General features: G+C 54.7%; 1 protein-coding gene across 8 annotated transcripts in view; it reads right to left on the bottom strand.

Annotated features, from left to right (window-relative positions):
- The window catches only part of CUX1 (cut like homeobox 1), a 354,106-nt gene that overhangs the window by 15,252 nt on the left and 312,388 nt on the right, over window positions 1–26,466 (bottom strand). For 5 of the 8 annotated variants that reach the window (XM_044232791.1, XM_044232795.1, XM_044232788.1 and 2 more), the window contains 3 exons: window positions 22,859–23,047; window positions 16,785–17,049; window positions 10,823–11,554 (listed from right to left, as the gene is read on the bottom strand). The exons of the other annotated variants lie outside the window; for them this stretch is intronic. In XM_044232791.1, the coding sequence (XP_044088726.1) occupies window positions 10,828–11,554; window positions 16,785–17,049; window positions 22,859–23,047 (1,181 nt within the window). In that variant the 3' untranslated portion in view covers window positions 10,823–10,827. Of the gene's footprint in view, window positions 1–10,822; window positions 11,555–16,784; window positions 17,050–22,858; window positions 23,048–26,466 lie in introns of those variants that run through there. 8 annotated transcript variants of the gene reach the window in all.

Below are 26,466 nucleotides of genomic sequence, written 5' to 3'. Positions count from 1 at the left end.
GTTCTGGGGTAAGGCTTCAGGGCAGCAGTACCTTTCACAGGAGTCAAAAGCTACACGTGGGTTTTCAGCGGCGTTGGGGGTTGGCGCCCCTGACTCTTGTGTTTTTCAAGGGCCAACTGCATGTTCTCAGGGGGCCTTAGCCTATTTCCTGGAGTCATCAAACAGTGCACATCATTTTGTCCAGACCCGCTTAAGCACAGGGAGAGGGAGGCCACACACAAGGAGGCTGAGACTCTGCCTGGATGGCGGGGGGCGCCACCCCGTTGCAGTCAGAGCAGGAAACCTTGCTCCCTTCTCTGTCTCGGGAGCTGGTTGTTTACACAGAGCTAGGCCTAAGGAACCATGGGCAACTAGAGTTTTGCTTAATTAAATCCTACTTTAAAGGCACCGGGGGAGATTCTCTGGGTTGGAAGTCTTTGTGCCAAGTGTTCTTTATTTTTATATTTTTTACATGTTGTATTTTAATCTAGTTAACAGATCTTTAAAGAGTGGAGGGGGCATGCTTTAACTAGCCATTGGAGAAGTAGCAGAATGTTAGGGGAGTCAGACTTAGAACGTCAGACTGGCAGAGCTCGGTCGGTTTTATCCTCATTTCTCCCATCTGTGGGGGCAGACATCTGGGGACAGCTCTAGCCATGCTCGGGTCTGACAGATGAGACTCAGGGCTGCCCAGAGCACCTGGCATTGGCAGGAGACTGCCCTGTGCTCGCGGGGGCTTCTCCTACTGCAGGGAGGACAGCTCATGCTTCTGTACCACATGTGGGAGCGTCACATTCTGAAACCTACAAATTAACGCACATTCTGAAACCTACACATTACTGCACAACAAACCAATTTCCCCTGCCCCGTCACACATCGGTGAGGATGGCAATAATTTTCCAAACTTCTAGATTTCAAGATGAGAAACCACCTCAGTCACGAGCACGTGGACCACCTAGCCACCAACTCTGCAGAGCTCTCTCGGGTCCAGCCCCGAGCGCTGGCCGGAGACCCCGTCTCAGGAGCCTGATCATTCCAGAAACCCACAGGCGCCATGTCCTCCTTTCTCTTTCCACTCACTTGGCTTGTGTTACCGGGTACCCCAGGCCTGTCTTCGACATCGGGATTCAGGGACCAAGTGAGAGACAACTCCTGCCCCCCCAACCCCACGCACACAGATCAGGCTAGGCCAGGCCACTGGCTGGGTGCACACTGCCCTGCAGGGGTACCTGGTCGCAGTCCCCCAGGGCACCCGAGCTCCACGCAACCTCGCCCAGCACCATCGGCCACCATCCCCAGTCCTCCAGAGCCTGCGCGACAAGCGATGGTGTCATTTCACAGACAAGGAAGCGGGTGCCGGGAGGGTCAGCATTGAAAAGCTACTGAAACAGTAAGGCCCACGACGGCAAGCAGAGCAGGGTCGCAGGCCCAGATGGACACGCGGTGCAGCACGCGCTGCCCAGACCCCGCCGCACAGCCCACCCCACGCCTGGTCTCTGCAGCCGGCACGGCATGGCGACTCCAGGGGTACCCTTTGGACCCAGAATGAGAGTGTTTGCTGCTTCTCCTCAGGCCGGGGCACTTTAAATAAAAACAACCCACGCATTCTTGTGTTTGTATAAAAGATATTTACTTCAATTATCACACCTAGGGTGCTAGTGAGTAATAATACATGGTGTGAGTTTCATACAGTGATATTGCTTCTCCATATCATATAGGGACCGTTGTACAGTGCTGAGAACAAACATCGTATGGCTAACCAAGGACAGAAGGGACAACGCCAGGGGCCGACGGGTGCCTCCCCCACCCCCACGCCAGCTGGATCAACTTTTGACTCTTAATGTCGAAAACAAATAGCAAGAAAAAAAAAAAATGTTACCAGAGATGGGTCACAGCAACACAACAGAGGCTTCTCGAAGCTATTTGTACAAAAATGACGCCTTTTTTTTTTTTGTTGGTTTTTTTTTGTTGGTTTTTTTTTTGTTGTTTTTTTGTTTTTGTTTTTTTTGTTTTTGTTTTTGGTCAGTTGGGTCTCTGTGAGGATTAAAAAAAAAAGTCTGTGATTGTATTAACAAACGAGCTCTAAAAACATCTAAGACTTAGTGCGTTACAGAAAATATAAAATACTGCTAGAATGTAAAGACACCACAATACACCGGGGGGGCGGGGCAGGGGGCGGGGCGGGGCGGGGCGCTGAGCTTCTGAAAGGTATCCCGGAAGAAGTCCGCCACTCTGCGAGCGAGCTCGTCTTGTGCTGTGTTAGTAGTCTGGACAGGAGCGTGGCGCTACCCGCTCTCATGGCAAAGTAGTTATTGCACATCGCAAAGAGCTAGGTCTCCCTCAGCGGAAAGGGACGCGGGGAAGCCCACCTTTCCTCTTTTTTCTTTTCTTTTTTTCTCCCACTTCTATTTTCCGACGAATTATGCTCAAATGCTGTAAGAATTTTTGCATGAATCCTCTCGTCTCCAAAATGCACAGCATTTTCTGAGGGGTCTCGGTGGGACGGGAGATGCCCGTTTTCTCAAGGACAGAGGCAGAAAACGGCTCGAGAGAGAGAGAGAGAGAGAGAGAGAAATGCATAGACTAATTCGAGAGAAATGAAAACCCTTTGGTGGTGGTGGGGGCAGGCGGAGGGATAGGGGCGATGATTTCATTGGAGGGCTTTCTTTCCAAGAGACGAGAACAAGATCAGGACCCCCAACGATTTCAGAGAAGGGGAGAAGTCATGGCACGGAAAGCGAGGCGGGGGTTGGCTGTGTGGCCCCACCAGGACCTTGGCCTCAGAGGGGAGCCCCGTCCTCCTGGGCCAGACCCTCCTCACCGTCACACCTGATTAGCAAGCATCATGTTCCCCCCCTCCACGCTTCACCACATTAAGGGGGGCAAAGGGGCTCCCCCACGACCGCCCTGGTGAGGGTCCTCAAGCCAAAGCTGGACTCGCAAACACCGCTGTTTCACAAGATGGTTTTGACCCAACTTTGTACGCAAGGGAAGCCACCACAAGAACGACAAGAAAAGCCAACACAACAGAGCAAACCAGTGCGAGCCTTGCGAGAAACCTCTCTCTCCCTTGGAAGCCACGGTCTTGCCCAGGCCAGCCGCGCCTGCTCTGACCAGGGCTCGCTGAACTTCATGAACCCAGAAGGCTTACCAGAGGCTCTAGGAGGCTTTGGGGGGAACTGAACTTCGCTTTTCTAAGTCTCTGTAGCCCCTCAGGCGAGTGTTTTTCAACTCTTTCATTTAAAAAGTCAGACCCCGGGAGACCACCAGCTTTTGAGCGGCTACCCTGGAGACAGGTGTCTGATTCTGCTGGAGAAGCCTCCTCTGCCCCCCAGTCAAATCCCCAGACCCTTCGGTTCTTTTGGGGGGGGGGAGTTTGTGTGTGTGTGTGTGTGTGTGTGTGTGTGTGGCGGGGGTGGGGGAGAGGGCAGGAGGCAGAAGACAGTAACCACCGGAGTGATAGCAAAAAGCATTTATAGCAACAACAATACAAAACAATACACTCCTGATAAGAACTTAAATGATTAACCCTAACAATAAATAGAAGAGGATAGAAATAAATTTTTTTTTCTTCTCAAGGAAACATCCTTTTATAATTATCCTCACGCACGCTGGCAGGTCAGTAGCAGTCAACTCATCTCAAGGAAAGGTGAAGTGCTGGAAGGGATGGCTGTGGTCTCACAATGGGGAGGGGTCTTAGCTGCTGAGTCACACCCCCCCGCCCCGCCCCCCACCTCCCCTGCCACCCAGCCGGGTTCCCCCCAGGGCCTGTGGGCCCTGTACACCTAGCTTGGGGGGGCGGTCAGCAAGAGGCAGGCTGAGAGAGGGGAGGAGGGGGGGCTGGGGAGGCCTGTTTTCCCTTCAGTTCATGAACAAACGGAACTACAGTGAACGTTCCCATCCACAACCTGAATCGTCCTGGTCTAAAGCTTACTTTGAGTTCATTTGGTGTGCAATACATTATCTCTTAAAAATGAAGAAAAATGATTTCTATTGCACAGAGCTTTTTACACACATAGTCATCTACTTAAGTGCTTTCTGTTTAAAGCAAACTATACACACACACGCGCGCGCGCACGCACACACACACAAAGGAAAGCAAAGAAAGCAAGCAAAGAAAAAGATGGAAAAAATGAAAACGGAGAGGAACTTTCAAACAAAAGCAGCCCCGTGCCACTTTTCAATGCATCTAGCTGAATGGTGTCTGGTTTCACCAGTGGAAGTCCCAACGCTTCCTTACACTGTGCTTCTGATTATTTTCCATAGGGATGTAGCCGTGACATTGGGATATAAGGCACCTTTCCTTTCTGATCACAGAAAGCTTGATACATAGCATAATAGCATATTTTGTGGTAGAAATTAAAGCCTAAACACTAAGGAAATGACAGGAACACAGACTATACCTAACGTCACTGCAGAAACTAGACCCATGGAAAGCAACTCAAAGTTATTTTCAAAGGCTTATAACAGGGGGATGGGGAAGTGCACATTTATGCATAGCCTAATGCCTTTCTCTCGCTAGCCTTTTTTAGGATTCTTCGCCTACAATGCCCAACTTTTAAAGTTAGCATTCCGGAGGAGACTAGGCGCTTTGGAAATGTCTTGTTAAAGCTAAATGTCACTTCATGCAAAAATTAGAATGGAGATACCACAGACAGTGTGGTCACAGCATCTTTGGAGGGGAGGAGGAGGAGGGATGGCGGCAAGGCCTGGGCAGGTGCGGGCAGGTCCCGCAAGTGGGAGAGACCGGGAAGCTGCATTTCCTCCTTCCCTGGCGAGGACGGGGCAGGGAACTCGGGTGCGGGTTCATTCCCTGCCCAGCTCTCTGCCCTCCATGCCCCTCCTCTGCCTTCCTCATTCACTCCAGGGATTCGGGCCTCTGCTTTCAGCACACCTCTAAGGGTTTACAGGCTGGATCTTTCTGGAACTTTCCTTGGGAACTTGTTTCCTGGTTGGTTTTGCCTACAAAAAGGCAGGAACCGGTGGGAATGGAAATAAATGTTGCCAAACTGGACCTCCGTCTCAGCGGGTGTGCCGGCCAGACCCGGAAACGGAACTCTGCTGGAGGCCCCAGTCCACCATCTTGCCACTTGGGGCGGGAGCTCTGCCTTAGGGGTCATGAAGCCTCCCCTGCTGCCACCAAGGCCCACGTGAAACCACAAAAGCACTGGGTAGGGGTTTCTAACTGTGGGCTTTTCCTGACAAATGCCCAAGTGCCTGACGATGACACAGATCCTTAGGCTTCCGCTCCCAAGTCTTTCCCATCAGGACACACTGGCCACCAGAGAGTGTGGACCCATGTCTAAGCAGCGGCTCTGGGAGCTGGGTTTTTCTGCACTGCGTAGAAATCGGTACGCTCTTTCGGGAAGAGTCTTGTGATTGAAGACTGGGTTTGCAGATGGGAGAACACCCTTTCCTTTCCTGTCCTTGAGACGCTTCCAAAGGACGTCTCACAGCGGAGCTGAAGTCACAACTTCCCTATGCCAGGGACAAGTAAAGACAGAGTTCCCCAATGCCAGGTAGGAACCCCGGGGCTGTGTCCTCACATGGCCAGCCAGGGGCAGCCCAGGGCAAGGGAAACGGCTCTGACAGATCCTAACAGCTGAGCGGGAACAGGCAGAGCGCGAAGGCCGGCCAGAGCGGGGCCCTCTGAGGCCTGAGACCGCCCCCGCCTGCAAAGGAAACGGCTGCCAGTGTGTCAGGAACAGGTGAAGTCAAGAGAAAAATCCACGTGCCTCGAGCAGCACAGCTGTCTGTCCGTGTTGTGCTCACGAGAGAGAAGAGGGAAGGCGGCCTGCCCACCAGGCCCAGACACACTCACGAACGCCACGATTCCAGCACTCTGGGCTCTCCCCTCCCCGCCAAGAGCCCCCCCCACCGTGCCTCATGGTTCTGAAGGGAGTAACGTCAAGTGGGAGCACAGGTTAGTGAGGTAGAAGGGGACAGAGGAGTGTGCTGACAGGGACGACATCTCGGGGAGGGAAGGACACGGCCTGCCCGAAGGAACGTGGCCAACAGCCCACCCCGCGGGCCGCGCAGGCCCGAACCTCGCCTTGCTCCAATCCCCCCATGCGGCTGGCTTGCCGGCTCCCCAAAGAGGGGGCTTGCGGTGGCTAAGGGCAGACTCTTGCTTTTAGGCCTGTCGAGAGGCGCCTGTCCTAGTGCATTTAAGGCAATGGCTGTTGTCCCCCAGCTCAAGATGGAGTAAGTCATGAACACCGCTTCACGCGGTGCGCATCCCCGAAGGGTGTGATCTACTCCCCGCACCCCGGGTCCTCTGCTATCTTCAGTGAGGTTTGTTTTTGTGAGATGAGAGGGAGGAGAAACATTGCATAGAACATCAATAGAGTTCATTGATCACTGCTGAGAGAGAGGGCAGGAATTCTGCAGGAACAAAGAAACCCAGTCCACTTGCTGGGAAGGTACCCGCCTGTGGACTGAGTCGTGTGTGTGTGTGTGTGTGTGTGTGTGTGTGTGAGACAGAGACTGGGGCATGATCTTAGGGCCACCAGCCCACGCCATAGCTTTCCCTCTGATTAGAGTACAACCTGCCTTCTGCTTGGTTTCCTCACAGCCCCACGATTGACATGGCTCGGGCCATGGAGGGAGACCAGGGGTTTCCTTCCTCCTAGAGCCGGCCGGCTGGGCCGGGGGCTGCGGGTCCACGGGGAGGGTCTCTCACAGCCACAGAGAGCACAGAGAAACCCTCAACCCTGTAGCTCTCTGGGTCTGGACCACTAGCCAGCGGACCCGAACGTCCGCATCGGACAGGATGGTTTTTAAATGGGGAGAAAACAAAGATGCCGAAAGCCAGGACACGGGGCAGGGAGCCCACAATTGTCACCTTTTTGCCTCAGTCCCTCTCACAGACATTGTGGCTGTGGTTTAATAGTAGTCATAGGAGTCAAGAGCCTGGTATTTCCTGGAGACTTCTGGAAGCCTGCGTCCCGGGACAGTCTGCTGCTCACGAGCTACCTCAGGTCCGGGTGCTGTTACACGCAGGTCGGCTCTAAGAATAATCGAGTTGAGCCAGCTGGCTGGGGTAATCCTTTCTAAAGGGCGGCCTGACTGGCGGACAGAAATCACAGACATCCCGACTGATCCCGAAGTTCCAAGGTTGGCGGTCACCTGGGAGCCAGGTGGTGGAAGCGGGCGGGCCCAGGTCTGGGACAGAACCCACACCCCTTCCACCTCAGATACCCCACAGAGGTGTGTGGGTGGGAGCCCAGGGTCAAGAGGCTGGATGTGAACACTGATTTTATACCGGGCCTCCACTTAGCCGGCTAAGTAATGGCAAAAACCTTAAGTCATGAACACTCCCTCCAATTAACAAAAAGGAGCCATTTAAAATGGTATAATGGAGCTTGTAATTAAGTGTTAGTGTTTTATACGGAACCGTTTTCCCCAGGGGAGAGGTACAAATCAGCTTTTTAAACTGATGGAGCAGACAGAGGAGGAGGTCGGCTGCCTGTGGGAGCGACTGCTTGGAATGCCAGCCAGCTGAAGGTAAGCCCCCCGGAGAGGATGCTGTTCAAGGCACTTGAATATTGCTTATCAAGATGAAAGATCAACCCTTAGACTCGAACTGAGAGGTGTGACAAGGAGGGGGGATGCTCCCCTGACCCCCTGAAAGGTTTCTGTTATTTAGTGGCAGCTCTTAAAAGTATTACAGACAGTGAAAGCTTGACACAAAAGATCATACGGTGGGGGTCACAATTGAAAAAAAAAATAAATAGAGGAAAAAAAAATACAAACACAGAACCGCAAGCAAACTTTAACCAACTGATTGTATCGAGCACCCAGATGTAAGTCTGGCAAAAAAGATAGAGTGGAAATCAACGATAACCTAGTTAGGAAAACAAAACGAAACGAAACAAAACACAAACCAACCAACAAAACCCAACAGAAAGGACTAAACCGCTTTGAAGAGCCCGAGTGGCTGTTTTACTGTTTCTATTTGGCCACTAGAATGGACACACTTATTTATACTTTCTCAATTTCCTCGGGTTGAACACCTTTGTAAATAACAGTCATGCCTTTAAAACTAAAACGCTACCCTAGTATTTCGGTTAACTCCCTGGTTTTCATTCTAATGAAAAAATCAGATATTCAGAGATTGATCACACACGATGACAAAATTCCCTCGAGGTTTTCGTGGAGAGGACACCACAGTACTGTCAGGGGCTCTGCTACTCACTGTCCTAGGGGGTCACTAACGCAAACTCGTTCTTCTTAACGCACCTGCATCGAGCCAGATGGTAATCTGCTTCCCCTTAAGCTCCTCCATTTTGAATTCTCTTCTCACTGAACCAGGTGTCAAGATCAGAGATGAAACAACCATCGAAAGACAAACAGCCTGCCTCCCAGCCTCCTAGAGCCTTCTGAAAACTTCTTATTCATGAAAAGGCATTGTCTTTAGTGTAGTGACTCTTAAATTTGTGAAAACTTGAACTAAGTGCTGCGGTTGCAGGTTAAAAGACTGTAAATGAACTACATAATTCCTAAAACATCATGCAAGAAATGTGGTTTCACATCTTACAGTCAAAGTCCTACAAAGTTAATTAATACAAGCACACTCAGGTGTAATAGTGGGAGCATACCTTGAAAATTATAACTCCCTCCCACCCCCCCAAATCAAAAAAGGTAATATTAATTAAACTTAAGAAATAATGAATGCACCATTAAAATGCCATCCAAAGATGTTGACCTAAGACAAAGGTTTCAATGATACACAATACGGTCAAAAAGTTTTCAATCAGTAATATACAGTAGGACAACTACATCTTGTAAATTATACCCAATACTGCCGGCAGTCTATCCCTCTAAGAATATTTGCCCCTTTCATCCCTTCCTAACAATCAGATAATAAAATACAGCACCTATAAATAAGCAAAAAAAAATATATATATATACCGAAATCATCTATTGTTAGTTTAAAGATATGGCAATAAAGGAGTCTAAATTAGCAAACTTGTAGAAGCCATAACTGATAAAACAGCTTATTGAAAAAAGGTGGCAGTAATGCACTCTATGTGTGCACAGGTACTTAAGAAAATACACAGACGTATAAAATTGCACACACGCACACACGCACACTCTCATCCGCCTCTAGTCTCACGCATATACACATAGACAACAGGAGGAATCCGAGACAAGTTAGACTTCTGATTTGTACTTAGACTGCCCTAGACTGTGCATAAAAGAACTGTTCCAAGAGGCAGAGTGAAGGGAGGGCCAATGGAAGGTCTGGTCTGGAAGTGAAGAGCGACAACGTTTTGGTGTGAGTGCGGGCCGTCTCTACGGGGGTGGGAGCAGAGCCCAGACTGCCACTTCTCTCTTCTGCAGGGAAGGAAGCTTCCCACGACGTCAACAGTCCTCAGTGCTTGTGGTGGGAAGAGCGGGCGGGGTGGGGTGGGGGCGGGGGGGGGGGGAGAGAGTGCGCGTGCGCGAGAGCCCTGCCCAGGCCCGGGGAGCGGCGGCCCCTGGTGGGGCTCAGTCCATCAGGCGCCCGGGAGCCCGGGAGGGTGCTGTGCGGTGTGCTGCCTTCTGTGCCAAGGAAAGCCTGCTGCCCACGCCGGCCGGGCCCCTGCGGCCCCCGACTGCCCGCCGCCGCCTCGGCGGCCCACTCTTTCCTCCGTGCTTTACACGCTCGCACGCGTGCCGACGCGCTAACACAGACGTAGACACCATAAATTAAACAGAATGAACGGGGACATGCTACAGTTCTAACTTGTCTCCTAAACCTCCGAGATATGAGGTCTGATCAGCGTGCTCTGCGGTTAGAGGTTAAAAAGCAGATTATAAAATACCTAGATTCGGATCTTTTCTTTTTGTCCTGATTTGGCCTAGAATGGAGTGTATTAAACAGACCCTGGCCGGCAAAAGCCCAGGGGTCAGTTAAAGCTATGGATCACTGTGCACTACATGTCAGGATTCTATGCACGTACGAGAAAACACTACCTCAGCTACCACAAAATCAGATCGTTTCCTGATGTGACTTCTCTTTCTGTTAAAAAATATGTGGAGTAAATGTGTTTTATTTTAATTCAAAGTCTCAAACGAGAAGATTCTTTACTTGAAAATATTTAGGAATCCAAACTAGTGTGTTTAGAGTCGGTTTGACTGTGCAATCTCTTAGTGGCAACTGAACAGCTACAAAAACTTTCTTTTTTAATTTTTCTGAAAAATCCCCCCTCCCCCCCTTTTTTTCCTGGTTTAAGAAGATAATAGTGTATTATCGCTCTGAAGCCATTAGATGGCAGATAAAAAGCCCCCTTTTAATATGTGGGTTTGATTTTTTTTTTTTTTTAAAGCCCACACGAAAGAGGAGGGCGCAAGGCAAAGCTGTAAGAGTTATTCCAGAACCTGTGGAAATCACTTAGGGCAATAAAAAAAACACTTCAGGGTACAAAAAAGCTCGACTACACATTTCCGTTTTCTTCCTTGAAAACACGACATAGATTGGGCTTAATGCTCCTTTGTTTTCTATATGCACCTTGGCCTATGGCGATTTTGCCCTGTGGCCCGCAGGGCGGTAAGTGCGCAACACGGTCCAGGCCGCGGAGTCGGCGCCCGCCCCTTTGCCCGGCCCGGCCCCGGCGCGGCCCGACCCGGCCCGGCCCAGCCCAGCCCGGCGCGGCTCGGCCAGGCTCGGCTCGGCTCGGCCCAGTTCGGCCCAGCTCGGCCAGACTCGGCCCGGCGAGACGAGGCTCGGTTCGGCCCGGCTCGGCCCGGCCCAGCTCGGCCAGACGCGGCTCGGCCCGGCCCAGCTCGGCCCCGCTCGACCCCGCTCGGCCCCGCCCGGCCCCGCCCGGCCCCGCCCGGCCCGGCTCGGCGGGCGGCGCCCTCTCAGAACTCCCATTCGATGGGCTCCTCCCGGCTGGCGGCCTTCTCCAGGCGGTGGATTATGCTGTTCAAGTTCGCGGCCTTCTTCTTCCTCAAGGGGTTGTCTCGCGGGTCCCTGGCGCCCGCGGCCTCCGGGAGGCCGAAGAGGCTCTGCAGCGAGCTGGCCCTGCGGGCGGCCGCCGGCGCGCTGGTGCTTGGCAAAGCGGAACTCCTGTCGGCGCCGTCCCGGGCCCGGCAGGGGCCCTCCGCCGGCGGGGCGGCTGAGGTAGCGGCGTCCTCCCCGGCCGCGGGGGCGGCGGCGGCGGCGGCGATGGCGGGGTTTGGCACGGACCCCGGGCCGTCGGCGGGGCCCTCGGGCGGCGGCGGTGGTGGCGGCGGGGGCGGCGGGGGCGGTGGGGGCGCCCGGGACCGGCCCTCGTCGTCGGCGTCGTCCGGGGCCGGGGCCCCCGAGGGCGGCGGCTGCGCCTTCTCCGCCGGCCTCGGCGCCTCCTCCCGCTCCTCCGGGGCCTCGGCCGGCCCTCCCTGAGACTTGGCGGCGGCCGCGGGGCCGCCCGGCTCCTCGGCGTCCACGGCGCCCGGGCCCTCGGCGGCTTCGACGCCGTCGCAGCTGTCGCCCTCCGAGCTGGGCGCCGCCCGGCTGCTTCGGGCCGACGGGGAGTCGCTGGCCCCGGCCTGGCCCTGGCTCCCCGCCTGAATCTCCTCAATGAACAGTTCTCTGCGGATCCGAGACCTGCGAGACACAAGCGGGAGGGCGCCGTGAGCGGGGCTGCTGGGGGGTCACCCGCTGGTTCCCGACCCTGCGCCTTTGCCGGGGGGTCCCTCGGCTGGCTGCCGGCCTCCTCGTCCCCGCGAGGACGGCGCGCCCGTGTGCTTCGTCCAAGGGCGCCCTCCCCACATGCCCGTCCCGCCCCACCTCCCAGCAGGTTGCGGGTGGCGCGGTCGCACTCTGCACACCCCGGCTACGCCCGGGGCGGGGTACACGGTGGTGACCTCGGACGGGACTAACAGCTGGAAATGCAGGACGAACGCTAACGTGAGAGAGAACCAACGAATACACAGCGCCCAGGGCCAGAAGCTCGAGCCTAGTGCTCTGAGCCACAGGTCGGGGCCAGGGCCCTGGGCAGCGTCACTTTCGATCAGGCACGAAGGAGACCACATGCGCGCTCCAACACACCGAGCATGCTGCCATCAAGCAGGACCGCCCCTACCCGGGACCCAGCGCTCCCTTCCTTTGTTGGGTCTGAAGGAGCAGCTACAGATGGACCCTGGCCTTCCCCGTTTTGGGGCCCTGAGTGACATCGAGAAAGGACTCCTCTTAAGTCTGTTTCTGTGCCAGAGTTCCTCCTTCCATCTGCTCACAGCACTAGGCTCCATCCGAACTCTCTAGATGGTTATTCTGAAGAGCCGAAAAGCCTCTGATCAGTGTGCCAGCTGTTACTGGAAAAGCATCCTCAGGTCATCGGGCAGAAGCCCACTGTCCTGCAGAGACTGGGCCTCCCGACAGCCCTTGGTTAGGCATGCGATGAAAATATTTTCTGCAGTACACAGACCCCAGTAGCGCTGACATGTTTGGAGAGCCCACTATATATGCCAGGCCTTGTGTGGTGGATGTGGGGAGTGTTAAAGCCAGGGAGAGCGTTTTCAGTCCCGTGTGTCCAAAGCCTCGGTGGTGGTGATGTGTTCACGATGTGCTCCCTGCACAGCCTGAGCCCTGACCCTTGCCTTGTCCCGAGGATGGTTTCTGAGAGAGAGCTGCAGGGTGAGGTCCTAAACCTAACCCCCTCCGCCCCCACCCCCCGAAGTTCTCTGGCATAAGCGAAGACTTTCTTCCTTCTCTGGGGCTACCACGGGGGCCTGTGAAATGCAAGCCCTTGTCGACAGGCTCCTGGACATGGGGCTGTGAGGGCGAGCCTGTTCTGCTGCCTTTCAAGGCCCTCCGAAGCCAGGAATGCCTGCTGGGGTGAACGCCTAATCCCGTCCCACCCGGGCTGCGGAGGGGGGAGCTAGATGGGCAGGCCATAGGTCTGCTGGTACTAACTCTGAGTCCCGGGGCTGGACTGGCCCAGAACAGAGCACAGGCTTTATAGAACCAGGCCACCCTGGGTTTGAAATCTGGCTTGGTAAGACTTACTAGCTATACAGCTTGGAAGAAAGGTCCTAAGCTGTTTTGAGCTTCAGATTTCTTATCGGAAAAATGTGGAGAAGAGCATCTTCCTTGCAGAGATATTAAGACTGAAATAATAATGTATAATATGGGACACACAGTAGACCCAGAAAAAAAGGGGACTATTCAGACCCTCCACCTGCCTTTTGAGTGACAGATTCCCTGGTGTTAGGTGCTAAGGCTGAGCTAAAAGGCCTGGGGGGAGGGAAGGGACAGCTGCACCTGGGGTCTGGTCTCCTGGCTGCCTCCCTCGGCTGTTCGAGAATCTGATTAGACGCTCCTGGTTGACTGCCTGGCATGTACTACATGCTCAACCGACCGGAGACCTCATCCTTCTTAGTCTAGATTTGTCTCCATGTCCATGAAAAATACCATCTTCTGATCTAGACAGACCAGGTCCCGGGAGTAGATCTGGTTTTTAAACAAGTCACACAAGATTCGCAGGACACCGTGGTGTTTTAGGGCCCGGCAGAGTTTCTCCTGGTTTGACCTATTCTTCTAGGAGGAGACCAGGTGTCCTGTGGTAGGTAGTCTGTTCTGGCTTTCCTGGCCCTGTTCCTGGTTGAATGGTCACCTTAAGATACTTCTGATGCCCTCAGAGTGAAAGGATAAGAGGAAGTAAAATTGTATTTTTTTGATGTGACTAAAAATTGATCCCCCCCTTCCCTGTTATTCCCTGTGGGGTCCGGTAGGGCAGGGAAAAAAAAGAAAATCAACTTCTGCCATCTAACTCCCGCAGAATGTGAGAAACTCTCTCCTCCCTGAGGAATTTGGTGCATGTGTGCCAGTCCTTACGTGAAGCTCTTGGGGGTCTACCAGGCTAAGTAGTTCTCTGTCGGAAGGGTTTAGTTGGAGAGCTAATGCCATGGAGGGAGAACTCACTCTCTGCTCTGCACTTTGCCTCCTGGGCGACTGGGTGACTTCAGTTCTTTGGGTTTTATGCAAATTCTGAATGACCTAGTGCTCACTTCTCATCTGACCTATTTTGTGGCTTTTAAGATTCTTTTCAGGGGCGCCTGGGTGGCTCAGTCGGTCAAGTGTCTGCCTTCGGCTCAGGTTATGATCCCGGGGGGCCTGGGATCAAGCCCCGTATCAGGGGAGCAGGGTAGCCTGCTTCTCCCTCTTCCCTGCTTGTGCTCTCTCTGAAATAAATAAAATCTTAAAAAAAAAAAATTCTTTTCAATTCTTTTTTCAAGACCCTGCACATCTCACACCTCTTCCACGATATTTTTCCACATCTCTGCAGCTGAAACAAATCTCTGCCCGGTTCTTCCATTTGTCTTAGCCCGGCCCACTTTGTCGCGGTTCTTTCTTTTTTTTAAAGATTTTATTTATTTATTTGACAGAGATAGAGATCACAAGTAGGCAGAGAGGCAGGCAGAGAGAGACGGAGAAGCAGGCTCCCTGCTGAGCAGAGAGCCCGATGTGGGGCTCGATCCCACGACCGAGATCATGACCCGAGCTGAAGGCAGAGGCTTTAACCCACTGAACCACGCAGGAGCCCCTGTTGCGGTTTTATTTCTGAAAGGAAACATTTACTGAACATCTACTCTAGATCTGGATCTGAGCTGTTTTGCTAAGTTCCGAGTTCTCCTGCTCCTTCTCTCTTGCGTTGCATACGCTTGAATTTGCTCATGTTCAGTGCACACATGGGGCCTGGCCACACTGAGCGGCTGACCAGCTGTGATGGGGTGGGCAGTCCCATAGCTGTCAGCAAGATGAAAAGCTGAGAATTCTGGAGAGCGTGTGCCCTGGCTGGGAGGCAGGGACCGCCATTCAGCTGAGGCCTGTAGGTGAGATCTGGGGAAGAAGGTGACCCCAGCGGGCCTGGGGGAAATGGTTCCTGGAGATGCTCTGTGTAGCAGTCAGCAACTTTACTTGGTCCTCTCGAGTTAGCACACTTGCACTAAAATGGGCCCAGTGTGCAGAAGGATCAAAAGTACATATTCAAATGCACCTCTGTGTCTGCAAAGTGAAAATGGGGCTGCATGACACCTGGCAAAGGGCGGGGAGGCCTCCGGGGAACCCTGCCCAGGTTTCCCATTCATTCTCCTTCATTTCCCTTGTCTACTGTTCTTGAAGCTTCCTTCCCTGTAGAGGGAGCGCCACCGTCACCCCTGCTAGCCTTGCTCTGCCTCTGGTTTTAGCTCATCTGTGAATTTAGGATGAATAAGCTGGTCGTGCTCAGCTCGTGTGCTTGCTTTGTCCTCACACGAGGCAGCCTGCACACGGGGAGGCCTGCGGGTGACAAGTGTTGCCCTGACGGATAAATCTGCCTGGTTCCAGGGGGTCCGGCAGCAGGGCTGTTAGGCTCTCACGCTAAGCTATGAATGTGCACTTGGCTTTCATCAGCAGTCAAGGTATTATTTTGGCTCCCCTCTAATATTTTAAAAATCCAGTTGGCTTAGCACCTGGGGGTGGGAGTGGGGTTGCCGGGCCATGGGGGAAACTGCAGCAGAGCCTAACAGATAAGGCAGGGGCCCGAGGTCTAGGGTGTGCTGTTGGCCACTGCCTGTCTGAGGTGAGAAACTGGGAGGGCGCTACCTGCACTGGCTACGTGTGTGTACTGGTCATCTGGGTAGAACCTGGAGCACCTGCCCCAGTTTTGTTGAGCCCTGGAGAAAAGGGACATTTTGATGACAACCAGCAACTGACGGTCACCTCCAGGGCATTCGGCGCTCACTCCCACCACGGCACTGGGAAGTCGAGGTTTCTGGCAGAGAAGTCTGGATTACAGCTATGGTCAACAAGGCTGTGTGTCCGTGGACTTTCATGAGCTCATCCCAACATTTTACCCTTGTCTGCTTTGTTCTGTGGGAGAGCGCTAGGCACTTCTGCCTCGGTCCTTTACTTAACCCTTCGGAGTTTTAGGTTTTCCACCTATGAAGTGCAAGTAAAAATGTGTCCCTAAAAAGACTGTGAAGATCATGTGGGACCGTGCTGACTGAAACATTTGGGGGGGCGTCTGGGTGGCTCAGTGGGTTAAGCCTCTGCCTTCGGCTCAGGTCATGATCCTCAGGGTCCTGGAATTAAGCCCTGCATCAGGCTCTCTGCTCAGCGGGAAGCCTGCTTCCTCTTCTCTCTCTGCCTGCCTCTCTGCCTACTTGTGATCTCTGTCAAATAAATAAATAAATCTTTAAAACACTTGGGCTTAGTGTCTGGAGATCTAGTAGATGCTCAATAAATCTTCATTAACTTAATTTATTTAATGACAAAGCTACTCAGATTTATTTGGAAGATAATGCTGTACAAGACTCCCTGGGTTTCCACTAAGAAACCTCCGCTGCAGGGCGCCCAGGGGGCTCAGTTGCTTAAGCAATTGCCTTTGGCTCAGGTCATGATCCTGGAGTCCTGGGATTGAGTCCCACGTCGGGTTCCCTGCTCGGTGGGGAGGCTGCTTCTCCCTCTGGCCTCACCCCTCTCATGTAAATAAATAAAATCTTTAAAAAAAAAAAAAAGGAAGAAACTTTCGCTGTTGTGGAGCCATGGATGCCTACGTTCTTTCTGAGTGACGACTGTTTTTCTGGTCACAGCAGATGTGCGTGGTCTCTGACCATGTGATCCTACATCTTGGGAGTTAAAAACTCTAATGAAACTTTGAAAAGCCAACTAACCGACCAAATGCCAAGCTTTTAGTAACCCCCAGCCAGCCAGCGCCAAGTCCCCAGAGCGTCATCCCTATGCACCGTCCCCAGCCACTGTCTGCGGGACAGACAAGCCGCTTCCTGAGGGCGGACGGCGCGCTCTCCCGGAGCCCTGATTCCCTGGGCCCAGAGCGGCCCGAGCCGGACCGTACCTGTAATTGTGGAACCAGTTGATGACGGTGCTGGTTTTCAAGTTGAGCTGGGTGGCGAGTTCTTCGATGGTTTTTGGTGACGGGTATGGCTTTTGCTGATAAGCTCGCTTCAGAGCTTCTTTCTCCTCCGGAGCCAGCACCACTCGGGGCTTCTTCAGCTGGTGCTGGGGCTGGGGGCTGGCGCCCTGGCTGTAGTCAATGCCTGCGGAGGGGGGCTCGCAGGGCTGGCTGTCGCTGACTGAGCTGTGTCGCCGCTTCATGTACGCTGAGGGAGGAAGAGAAAGCAGACTGAGCTGCAGGCCCCACTGGGAGATCCGCCCAAGGCCCCAGCCCCTCCCCAACAGTACCACGGTGCCCCGTCGGTTCACAATGACTTCTGTGTAGATCATGCCAGCTGGCCGTTCTGCCCTGCCCTTCCAAAGAGCGTCTTAAAACACTTGGACTAGAACTGTTTGAAATCCCAACACACACTCATCAGCGACCTGCTCTGCTGTACTGCGAGGTTGCTGGTCGTCCCTGCTGAACAGCTTAGTGGGGGATGCAGAGAAGTGTACAGGTGAGCGCGTGAGGGGTCAAGGGAGGCTTCCCAGGAAAATCTTGAAGGACAAGGACTGATTAACCAGAAAAAATAGGTGATGAGGCAGAATATGGTAGGAGGCTATTCCAAAAAGTGGGACAAGCATGTGCAAAGACCCAGGGGCACGAGATGGCACAGTTCCAAAGTGTGTGTGTGTGCGCGCACATGGGGTGTGGAGGGGGATGGAGGAGCTGGAGAGACAGGCAGAGTCTGGGTAGAGGGGACATTTGGACTTGACCTTAAATGCAGTGGGAAGAAATGAAAAGGTTTTAGTTCGGGGAATGGTATGAGCAGCTATACCTATTTTGGAGCAGCTGCTCTGGCTGCAGTTTGGAGGACGGGGCAGATGGGAGGGCCGGAAGGAAGGCCCTCAGTTGGGAGGTGAGAATGATAAAGACTGGAACTGGGGAGGGGGTGGAGGAGTTCGAGAAAAGCAGAGGGCGCGGCGGTGGTAAGGGCCAGAGCGGACAGGACCGGCGGACAGACTCCTGATGGACCGAGGAGAGCGGAAGAGCCCCCTGGTCTCCGGCTGGGAGATGAAGGGAGCTGCTGGCGTCTCCGGGCTGGGCAGCACGGAAGAAGGGAGAAGACGGTGATTCGTCTGGAAACAGTGAAATTGGAGGGGGTCTCTGAGTCGCCCGCAGGGAGATGTCCGGTAGGCAATGAGACAGGCAGGGATGCAGCTCAGAGGAACAGCCGGGCTAGGGAGAGGGATTCTCGGACCACCGGAACAGAAGCCGCGGTTGCCATCTATGCCGTTGAGGAGAAAGACCGGGGCTGAGAATGGACACCCATGGCCAGAGGTCCGCCAGGAAGCAGCAGCCAGGAGGGAGACAGGAGGAGACAATGGTGGGAGAGAAGGGGTGAGTGAGGAGAGATGACCGATAGCCTCAGTGCTGCAGAGAGCCTGATGAGGACCCAGAGCGTGGCTTTAGCGGTGAGGACAGAACTGGGGGCTGTGGGGAACGGGGCTGTGGGAGCAGAAGCCGGGCGGCAGGAGGCGGAGTACTCCACGGGAGGTGAGAAGGTGAAGGCGGTGAGCCTGAGCTATGACGCTGAGATGCTCAAATGAGAAAGAACAGCGAGAGACAGGATGGCTTCTAGAAGGCAAGTCAGGGCTGAGGGCGGATTTAAAGATGAGAGCGAGCTGACAGTGTTTCCAAAGCTGAGGGGAGAGAGCTGGGGGTACAGGGGAGAGAGGGGATCCCTGCAGGTGCCGCGGAAGGCAGGGCGGGCGGGGGCGGCAGGTGCAGACAAGCTGACAGTGGGGCGGGGGGCTGGGGTGGGAGAGCCGGTGGCCCGCGTTCTCCCGAAGGAGGGAGGCAGGAGCAGAGGTGACCTGAAGTGATGGGGACAGAGTCTTGAGAAGGGTGGAAGAAAGAGGTGGCTGGGGGAGGGGAGAAGAGCAGGGACCCTGCTGAGGCTGGGGCCCCCCCAAATCTAAGGCGGCATCAACCCATGTCGAGCTGGGTTGCCCCGGTCCCGGGAGCCAAGGAGGGCGGGTGGAGAGAGCCGGCAGGGCGCACTAATCCGAGGCTGGGATTTGCTGGGGGATGGGGAAGGGGAAGGTGGAGAGAGAGGGGTCCATCTCGGACGGCCAGAGCATCCTGGAATGATGGATCCTGGAGTCTGGGATGCTGGCGGAAGGAGCTAAGGGTACGAAAGGCCAAATCATGGGGCGAAGCATGGGAGGGGAGATTGGGGGCCTGGAGGCCGAATGAGCCAAGGAAACACGAAAGGACAGCAGAAAGTGGTCAGCGATTGGGGTGTCTGGGAAGTAGAGCAGCTGTGGGTGACGGCCAGACTCGGGGAGAAAAGCCCAGGGTTGAAGAGGTCAGAGAACTTGAGGCCCGAGATGGGCTGGGGTGGGTTTTAAAATCCCTTTGGATGGGGCAGGACACGGGTATGTGGGAAGGCCGCAGTCTGGGGGCCACGGTCTTGAGAAAAAGTCTAGAGTGACAGAGAGTGGGGGCACTGGAAGCCCAATGGCTGGAAGGGGCCAAGGAGGTGGGGGTCTGCCCTGGAGTGCAGGGAAGGGGGCTGGGAGGGGGCTGGGTGCTTCAGGACACGTGCACCTGCCCTGGAAGGGGCAGCAGGTGACAGACCAGAAAGGGTACCAGCTGGGAGGGAGCAGAGTAGTCCTCATGCCCCTGCCATGGTCTTTTACCGGGAGAGGACTGGAGGGGGCTGCGGGCAGCTGCCAAGGAAAGGGGACGAGCCTCCAGGTTCAAGCTCTCTGTTCTGTCTGTGCTGTCGGGCTTCCCCTGCCCCCTCTGTCCTGACGCATTGCCCCTTCCCAACTACGCTTCAAGTTAAAAGCCATGCAGACTTCTCCAACAAATGAGTCCTCCACAGTGAGCTTTCTAGTGGGTTAGCTTGCTTGAACATGGTTGGAAAATTCCTTACAACTTCTTAAGACGGATGCAAAACGGGACGTAATATTATTTCCTTCAAGCAGCAGCAGGGAGGAGGGGGAGGAGCGGCTGTAGCAGCAGCAGCCAACACCCGCCAAGCGACCCTCCCAGTTACACCCCGGGAGAGGGACCTTGACCGTCATGGGGTACAGAGGAGGAAACCGAAGCCTGGGAGTGAGATGACCTGCCTCGGGTCACACAGCTGGTACGTGACAGGCAGCCCTGACGTCTGGGTCACAGATGAATGTCACGGGAGACTGTGGATGGTCGGGGTTCATCTGCAGCCACCGCGGAGAGGAGCCCACGAGCTAGCCCAGGCGGTGCGCGCGTGCGGGCGTCCAGGGGCCGCGTGAACAGGCTGGTTCAAGGGCCGTCTCGGCAAGGGACAGGAAGCAGAAGGTGGACCGCGGTGGAGACGAGATGTTGAGGAAGGAAGAAGGAAGGAGAACAAGAAGACGCGGGAGCTAACAGGAGAAGCAGCAAAGCTTTCGTTGGGGAAGAGCGGGAAGCAGAGAGCACGCGGGGTCACTCGGAGTGTTAGTTCTCATCCAGTCTAGACCGGGAGCCACGACGGGTTTTCGTCTGTTTTAAAGGGGCCCAAGTTATTCTGAAAACTCATTTGCTGAGCGGTTCCGTGTGCTGGTGGTTATGCTCGGCGTGTTCTTTCTGCTGCTCATGACCTAGAGAAGTCCGCATGACTTCTAGCCCATGACTTCTGCCTCTGTAGAATGAGCCAGAAACTCAGACCAGAGAGTGATGAACGAACTTGCTGTTTTAGGATTGTATCTGAGAACACAGTTGAGGAGGCAAATCTTGCCCCAAAGGGAATGCATATGAAACAGTCAGTGGGGGGCGCCTGGGCGGCTCAGTGGGTTAAAGCCTCTGCCTTCGGCTCAGGTCATGATCTCAGGGTCCTGGGATGGAGCCCCACATCGGGCTCTCTGCTCAGCAGGGAGCCTGCTTCTTCCTCTCTCTCTGCCTGCCTCTCTGCCTACTTGTGATGTCTGTCTGTCAAATAAATAAATAAAATCTTTAAAAAACAAAAAACATTAAAAAGTCAGTGGCCAGAAAGAACCCAGGCTGGTGTGCCCAGCGGGTCACCCCCATCAGGTGGATAACCAGTAAGAGGCGGAAATCACAGCAGTGCTACGCTCTGGTTCACCCACTGGTGTGTCTGGGGAAGGTTCCTCTAGGTAGCATCCCTGCTAGAGGGAGGGAGAAGACGGTGGGTCCACAGCTGCTTTTAGGGACCTTGGGATGCGAGGAGGGGCTGGGCCCGGCCGAACAGTAACTCTTCTGTAACACAAGATGGCGCCCAGAGCCCGTGCTGAAGGGTGCAGGACTAGGAAGCCCCCTGAGATCTACTTGTGGGGACAAGGGTTCTTCCCTAGTGGCCTAACATACCAGGGGGTGAAACATACCAGGGGGTGATGGAACCAGGGCTGTCCCTCTCCTGATGTCTACAGTCACGGGGGTGGGGGGCTGCTCAGGGGGTGGCCTCGGAGGGCTGGCCACAGGAGGGGGCTCCCCGGCACCGGGAGCAGCCGCCACACCGAGCTCAAGGTGGCAGGCGCTGCTTTTTGACAGCGTGCGGGAAGCCTGAACGTTGCTTAGGTGGGCCCTGAGAATCGCTGAAACTCGGTAATGGATGTATTGGGTTCATGATACTGTTCTGCCTTTTTGTTTCAAATTTCCCAAGGTAGAAAGTTAAAGAACTTTTAGGGGTGATGTGGCACCAGGCGCCTGTGGCCGCCCAAAGGGCTGTGGCCTGTATCAGGGCCTCCGTCTACACACTGGAGGGCGGGCCCGAGTCTACCGGTCCCAGGGTGGCGGGCTCTGGGCACAAGGAAGCGTGACACGCATCCCAGAGCAGCGGCTCCGGAGCCGGCCAGCCTGTGACTTTGGAGTCCTGCTCCCGCCTGTCAGCATCAGGCAAGTCTCAGGACGTCCGGGCCGCAGCTTTCTTGGAGAATGCGCCTACACTGGGCCGAGCAGGGCGGACTGCTCGAGGCCTTAGCACAGCCGCTGGCAAACAGGAGGCCTGACCCCAAGAGCTCTTGGAGGAGACATCAGCGACGCTCCCTTCCTCCCGGAGCTCTGGCCCTTGCCTTGGCTGGGTGACAACAGGGCCACCAGGCCGGCCGTGAACAGCAGACTCTCTTGGTGAACTGAGATGGTGTAAGCCTGGGCTCCGTGCCCAGCCCCCGGCTCAGTCACGAGAGCCCCAGCCAACTGGGGGTGGCACCTCGTCTCCACAGCTAAGGGATTCCGATGTGGCCACTCCACAGCGCTGTGCCCTCTGAGGGCAGGACGCACGAACGAGCAGCAGTGGGTGGGAAGGCAAACCGGGAGACGGAGCAGACATTACTTGGCACCACTGAGGTGCTCCCGCTGGGGGATTTCTGCTTTGGGGCCTCCAGGGCAAGAAGAAGGCTGATGAACATTCGAGAGGGCTGTAGGTGTACATGGAGAGAGGAGCCGCACTTGGCCTTCAAGGGGGCTGAATCCTGCATGGCCCCACAGCCCATAAAGTAACAGCCACAGAGACCTATTCTGGCGAGAATTCACTCTTCTGTGCTCTAGGCTCGGTGACCTTAACGGAGGTACGCAGCTTCTCCGAACCCGAGTTTTCCCTGTCTACCAACACGTTTATGAATGATCTCACCAACAAGAGACGGTACGGAGGGCCCTGGCTCATGGTACACCTGCACGAGATGTACCACCCCACGCACCCTCCAAGGCAAAGACAAGAAACAAATGGGCCACCACTGAGCGCCGTGCCGCTCACCTTTTGGTGGCTTTAAAGAAGAAACAGGGTACAATGACCGCCAGGGCGACCATGAGGAACCGTGCGGTGCCCCCTCCCTGATGCTAAAATGTATTTGGGTTCAGTCTGCTGGAGAGAAAGTCACAGATCTTTCCAGTCTTTGTAGGTACTTGTCAATTGATGATCGCTGAAACCCCCTTTCTGCCCTGCCTGACCACAGATCAGTGGCCCTCCCCAGCTCCGCGCACAGGCCTCACAAGGAACGGCGCATTCACAGATAAGAAGGCAACTGGCCAGAGAGGGCGGTGGGGCTTACCTTTCTTTTCCATGCGCTTCATGTCCATCAGCTTCTCCACGTTGTTGGGGTCATTCAACCACAGCTGCATCCGGACAAAGGGCTCCCGTCCCTTCAGACTGAGCTTGTGCCAGGGCTTTGGGCGAGCGAGGAGGTCGGAGACGGAGCCTTGGGTGAGCCCTAAGATGGTCTCCCCAAATAAGCGTTGACCTGGGAACAGAACCGAGACAGACGTCATGACAGAGATCTAGAATCTGGAAGGACACGTATGAGCCGAGATCAAAGTCAGACACGGGGCCCGAAGCCCCAGAGTCTGGTCAGCTGGGTCCTGCCTCGGAGCAAGCACTTTCTAGAAGCATTTCTTCAAGGGCGCCAGGATGGCTCGTGGGTTAAGGGGGCGACTCTTGGTTTCGGCTTAGGTCGTGATCGCGAGGTCGTGGGATCGAGCCCCGCGTTGGGCTCTGTGCTCGGCGCGGAGTCTGCTTCAGACTCTCTCTCCTGCTTGCGCTTGCTCTCTCTCTAATAAATACAATCTCTCTCTCTCTCTTTTTTACTAAGAAGCATCTCTTCAACCAGACTTGTGACAAGCTCCACAGGTAACGAAGTCAGTGTTTCTCGAGCATTCTGCGGACACGATGATGTTTCTCTCAAAAAAGCCTCCAGGCTGTGGATGTACTGAGGCCTGGATAACACACCTGCAGCGCTTGTCAGAGGTGGTTAATCCCTCGCCGGAGCCCGGGAGGTTAAGTGGCGCACGGGGAGCCCGCTCTTACACAACCTCAAACCACAGGGCTGTCTGGATCCTCTTGCGATTAGCGAGGTTATCCGGTCTTGCTGAGAAAACAGGCCACTTGACCCAAGGTCACAGCGGGAAAGAGAAGGAGAAAGAGCCCCTCAGCTCTGTTTTTCTGAAAAGCAGGCCATTTCCAATTCTAAAGTCCATTCCCGCAGTCTAAGCTGCCTCTGCTGACTGGAGCTCAAAGGGGATCAAAACCCCTTCCTCGATGCCTTTTCTCTGAGGCCGTGGTGGGCAGCCTGCTCCCCGGGCTGATCAGAGGGAATTCTGCTCTGGAGAGCTGAGCAGCCCCAGGTCTGGCATGTTTGTCAGAGGCTTGAAAAGAAAATTTCTCTTCTCTGAGAGCCATTCAGCTGCAGGTTAAGAGGGGCCGGCACTTTTGAAGGCGCGAATGAGAATCAGGGATGGCCTGAGCGACCGGATGGGAGAACACAAATAATAGGACTTATTAGGTGGAAAAGGAGACTGGGATCAGACAGGCCAGCGTTTGGGGCCACAGAGTGTAGGGAACGTGACCCCCGGGCCCAGAGCAGCTCTGCCCCTCCGCAGAAGGGTGACTGTGGGTGACAGGTCCATGCCCTCCGTCTGCGAGACAGAAACACCACCGCGTGTCCTCACAGGGCAAGTGTGAGAAATGGCAGAGCACCCCCTTGTAAAAAGCCGGGCTCCAAGCTGAAATTTACTGCACGGAAAGCTCTGGATTTGAGAATGGTTTTTTTTGGCATCATTTTAATTTATAGATACGTTTACCAGTTTCATAAACCTGTGGTTCCCTACATTTTAAATTCTTAGTTTACACTATAAACATCCTAAGTCCTTACCAGGTTTCTGTTGTGGTTGTTTTATACAAAATTTTCTCATTCTCGTCTGGCGAATGAATCCTGTCTCCTCCCAAGGAGGCTGCTGTGTTTAGCAAAGTGATAGATGTAATAAACAGCTCGTTATCTGCGTGACCCACCTTGTTGGGCGGTGGGGGATCAGAACGAATATTCTTGGACGTTTTTATTACTTCCAGAGGTTTCAGAGCAGCAGCTCTTAGTCGTTTTTGGGTCACGGACCTACTTGAGGGCCCGAAGCAAGCTACCGGCCCTTTCCCGATGAAATGTGCACACACACTCTCTGCTGCTGATGTCAAGTGACTGGCCCGGAAACCCCTCAAGATCTCACCTGGAGAGGCAAGAGGACACCTGGGCCTCCAGCTGCAGGATTCAGCTCTACTTTGGCCCCCTCTGCGCCCTTTACTCCACTGAGAGACCCCAGCAGGGGAGGCGGCTGAGACCAGCTAGAGGGACTGCGAGACCGCTCCTCAGCTCCACACGGCGCCGCGAAGGAGCTCTTCTGGAAGTGACTGCTCCGAGAGCAGGGCGGCCCCTCTCTCTGGTGTGGGCAGGTTCACCCCGGATTTGCGCTTCCCAGCCCTTGAAGATGGGAGCTCCACAGGCCAGTGGGGCTGGACTGTGGCAGCACATGACCGGGGCCAGCCAGAACTCCCGCAAGGATGGAAACGGGGATGGGGAGGCCAAGGATGAGATTTTAATGTTCACGACCTCACAGCTGTGATCTTGCAACTTCTCAGTGGCTCATTTATTTATTTTTAAAAAAGATTTTGTTTCTTGATTTGAGAGAGAGAGAGAGAAAGAGCGCACAGAGGCCAAGTGAGAGGAGAAGCAGACTCTCCGCCGAGCAGCGAGCCCGATGCGGGGCTCGATCCTGGGACCCTGAGACCGTGACCTGAGCCCAAGGCAGACCCTCAGCCGACTGGGCCACCCAGGCACCCCTTCTACATACGGGGTTTAGAAGTTTTCTTCAGCTGCTTGCCAGTGATTACAGAAACAACACTTCCTGTGGGGCAGTGGGCAGCGATATTCTATCGGGCCTGCTTGTTTGGATACGTGACAAGGCTGTAAGGGAGGGCACGTCCTGTGTCTAGGAGACCCTGTGCGTTTCAATCATTGATGAACATGGGGGACATCGTGGCCATTTTTATTTCTTTGAAATTTTAATTTTTTTGAATTAACTTAATTACAAGCATTCTCAGCGGATGTTACTTTTTCTCTTGTTTTGTTTTGCGCATGCGGTGGGGTGGCACGCCGGCCACTGAGCCCCCGGGCTGTGCAGTCACCGCACAAGCTTCCCTGCGACTTCCTTCTTTTCCTATCCCCTGGGAAAAGCAGACACGCAAGGCCCCTCTGCAAAATGCAGCTGCTCTTTGGGGTTGTCTTGACGTGCACCGCACAGACCAGTGCCTCTTAAGTGACACCGACACTTGGGAAGTAAGGACAGAAGCGTTTGGGGCACTTGGAGCGCCTGGGTGGCTTAAGTCGGTGAAGCGTCTGACTCCTGATCCTAGCTCGGGTCTCGATCTCAGGGTCGTGAGTTCAAGGCCCGCATGAAGTGTCTGGGGAGTGGCTGTTTCCCTGCTCCGGGTGCCTGAGCCACGAGAACCCCATGTGGTTAATACTGCACCAGGGGAGCTCAAGGGTTTATAATGACCAAATGCTCTGCTATTGCCACAGTCACAGCTAGTGTCTGTGTGCCACAGAGCCCCTCGGCTGGGGCAGGCACGCGGCGGATGGCCTGGGTCTGGGGTGCGGCCAACTCAGTTCCACAGGGGCTCCCTACTGCGTCCCAGTGGAGGGCGTGGGGAAGGGAGGCCGCTGCACCAGGCAGGAGGTGGGGACGATAAGGGACTATCAGCCGCCGGGCGCCACGGTCCCAGATTTGCAGGGGAGGCTCCGAGAGTACCTGTTCCTAGAGGTAGCTATCAACGTTCAAGCCCGCTGGCAGGCTCAGCCTGGGTGCCCTCCACCCATCCTTCCAGAAACCCACAGGA

Source organism: Neovison vison, chromosome 14 (genome assembly GCF_020171115.1).
Source record: "Neovison vison isolate M4711 chromosome 14, ASM_NN_V1, whole genome shotgun sequence".
Taxonomy (NCBI): Eukaryota; Metazoa; Chordata; class Mammalia; order Carnivora; family Mustelidae; genus Neogale; species Neogale vison.
This window is presented reverse-complemented; position numbering and strand designations above follow the sequence as displayed.